Source organism: Gymnoscopelus braueri (assembly GCF_963280865.1).
Source record: "Gymnoscopelus braueri genome assembly, chromosome: 14".
Taxonomy (NCBI): domain Eukaryota; kingdom Metazoa; phylum Chordata; class Actinopteri; order Myctophiformes; family Myctophidae; genus Gymnoscopelus; species Gymnoscopelus braueri.
Genome location: NC_137619.1, coordinates 14,231,432 through 14,234,070, shown reverse-complemented (window position 1 = coordinate 14,234,070; position 2,639 = coordinate 14,231,432). Strand labels below are relative to the sequence as shown.

General features: G+C 47.6%; 1 protein-coding gene across 1 annotated transcript; it reads right to left on the bottom strand.

Annotated features, from left to right (window-relative positions):
• Positions 1-869: 869 nt before the first annotated feature.
• LOC308100523 (6-phosphofructo-2-kinase/fructose-2,6-bisphosphatase 3-like) lies at positions 870-2,249 on the bottom strand (the record flags this gene model as incomplete). Its single annotated transcript, XM_080449589.1, has 1 exon — positions 870-2,249. The coding sequence occupies one exon, from the start codon at positions 2,247-2,249 to the stop codon at positions 870-872; it is 1,380 nt and encodes a 459-aa protein (XP_080305715.1).
• Between the last annotated feature and the right edge of the window lie 390 nt (positions 2,250-2,639).

Sequence of the window (2,639 nt, the reverse complement as noted above, 5' to 3'; positions counted from 1 at the left end):
GCCCACTTGTTTCTATGATGAAAGAGTAAGTTAAAATGTGAATATCTTTCCGTGGTTTTGTCTGCTCCGAGGACGCTATTGGTAAATTAGTTTCGGTTTGTTTCGAGTGGGGAAGGATCGACGGACATGTGAATCCCGGCCACTACATTTGATTGGGTAAAGCGCGTTCTGCTTCCTGATCTGAAGGCACCCCCCGACAGATTCAAATGCAGAGCAGAATCTGTTCTTGAGAGATTAGCGATCTCCATATATGGACATAAAGGGGACAAGGATCTCGTTGTCCAGAGCCACAGATCCGACTGCTATGCCCATATAATAGGTATGGTAATATGGTAATGTGCATATATATATATGGGACCGACCAAATTCAAACTTGGCGCATGCAGCGGTCGAGTAGTTCGGATATGGACATGTACTGATGACATCAGGGATCTCCATATATGGGCATAAAAGGGACACAGACAGACGGGCACAACAGGTACTCTGACAAAGGCTCCGACACTATGACTCGGACATATTGGTCTGATTGGCGGTGCGACGGCCGCATAGCGGCCCGGACTCTAGATGTGAGGGCCTATAACTAGTACGTAGCTATAACTAATCTATAACACACTATAGCAATGATTGATATCAGAATATAGATTTATTACATTTTAACAAAAAAACATTACTCCTTTGAATAACCTTGAATGTTTATTATGCTTTAATCTTAACCTCAGTGATTTGTTTGCTCATTGCACAGCACTTTGTATCTAAATTATGTTTTGCAAGGTTTGCAAGGCTCTATACTATAAATATGGCTTACTTACTACTTACGTATAATATACTTCGTTGACAGGGGTACATCAAATGGGGAAACATCTACAAGCTCACAGCTGTGTGTGTAGAGACGTGTTGTGAGCTTGTAGATCTATTATCTTCACTGGCTCTTCATTGAGCGAGATCGACTCCACGTTCCACCCATAGGCGAGGGGGGTGAGTTTCAGCACTGTGTGGAGGGGACACTTTAGGTAGGGCATCTCATCTGCATCCTTGTCTAGGAAGTACGCCAGGAGGCAGCGCATGACAGCCTGGTGGCAGATGACCAGAACGTTCTCATGCCTCTCCAGCTCCAGAATCACTGGCTCAAGACGCTGGACCATGTCCTGGTAGGACTCCCCCATGGGGTAGCGGTAATAGTACTTCTCTTTGTCTCTCAGCGCAAATTCCTCTGGGTATGTATCCTTCACCTCGTCGTACGTCATCTCCTCGCACACCCCGGCATTTAACTCGTTTAGGGCCTTCCACTGTTCGTAGGGTGCATTCAAGTCTTTGGCAGTCTGGATGCAGCGACGTTTCTGGCTGGTCCAAACCTTCAGATCTTTCGGGTTCTGCATCTTCACAAACCGCGCCAGGGCGGTCGAAAACTTGATGCCCCGCGGCGAGAGGTCAGAATCTCCACCCAGGCGTCCCCGCAGGTTGTCCAGGCTCTCTCCGTGACGACACAGGTAGATGGTGTGGGGCCGTACGTGAAGGTTCATGAGGTAGTACACAATCTTACTCTGGACGTGGTCCTGTATCCGGTTGACTATGAACCGCTGGCCCGCATTAATCACTTTGATGATGGACAGATCCCTTTCATGATTTTCAGGGTCTAAAGGTTGGTAACAGGCTTTGTAACATTCAATCCTCTTCTGGAAATCCAACATGACGTCCGTTCTGTTAGTGTTCTGGTAGTCTGGACATAACACCGCCTTAACTTCCATGATGTTAGAAGCAATGACACTGGCATCGTCGCACACTGACTCGATGAAGAAGATCTTGAAGCAGTTCTCGCCGGCAAACTGGAGGATCATCCCTCGTCGTTTTCGTGTGGTGTTGGTGGCATCATACACCGCAACCTGCCCGCCGCCCTCGGTTAAGTAGGACTTGAGATCCCTCAATGCATTTATGGCACATTCCTGTCTGATTTCCACAGCGCTCTCATTGTCAGGCTTGAAGAAGTCATAGGAGCTGTAGTGCTTAACTGCCGCTCTACGATATTCTCCAAGATTGAAGACCTTGGTGGGGATACCGATCCAGTTGAGGTAACGGGAGATTTGTCTGGACATGGAGGTCTTACCTCGGCCTGGCAGACCCACCATGACTACGACAGTGGGGGGCTTAGCCAGGTGTGGTCCCCAACCAGATCTCCCGCAGACCATCGGTTTGTCATCATTGGATGGAATCCAAATCTTTTGGATTCTGTGCTGGGTGAGCTCTCTTGACATTCCTCAGTGGATAGAGGGAAAAATCACTACTACACTAGTACAACTCAATGCCGGTTGGAGTTATCTAATCTGATCCTTTCAACTGCTGTAAGGCTTTAGGCCTCTATGCCTTGGGCATGATGTAGCACAGATGTAGCACAAACCGTTGCCCAAATATGGTCTTCCACAACGTCCACAAGAGATCTACAATTCAGAGGTATTTGGGTTGTAAGGCCAAATATCCTGGTTTATACAGAAGGTGCTGGACTCTGCTGGTCGAGAGTCTTGAAGTTTCTAGTCTTATAGACATGGTGGTAGATTCAAGGAAACACTGTTTGCACCTGATGTCATGGCGGGACTGCAACCATTTATACAGTGCTTGGCTGGATGCCAGTGACATCCCTGATGTCA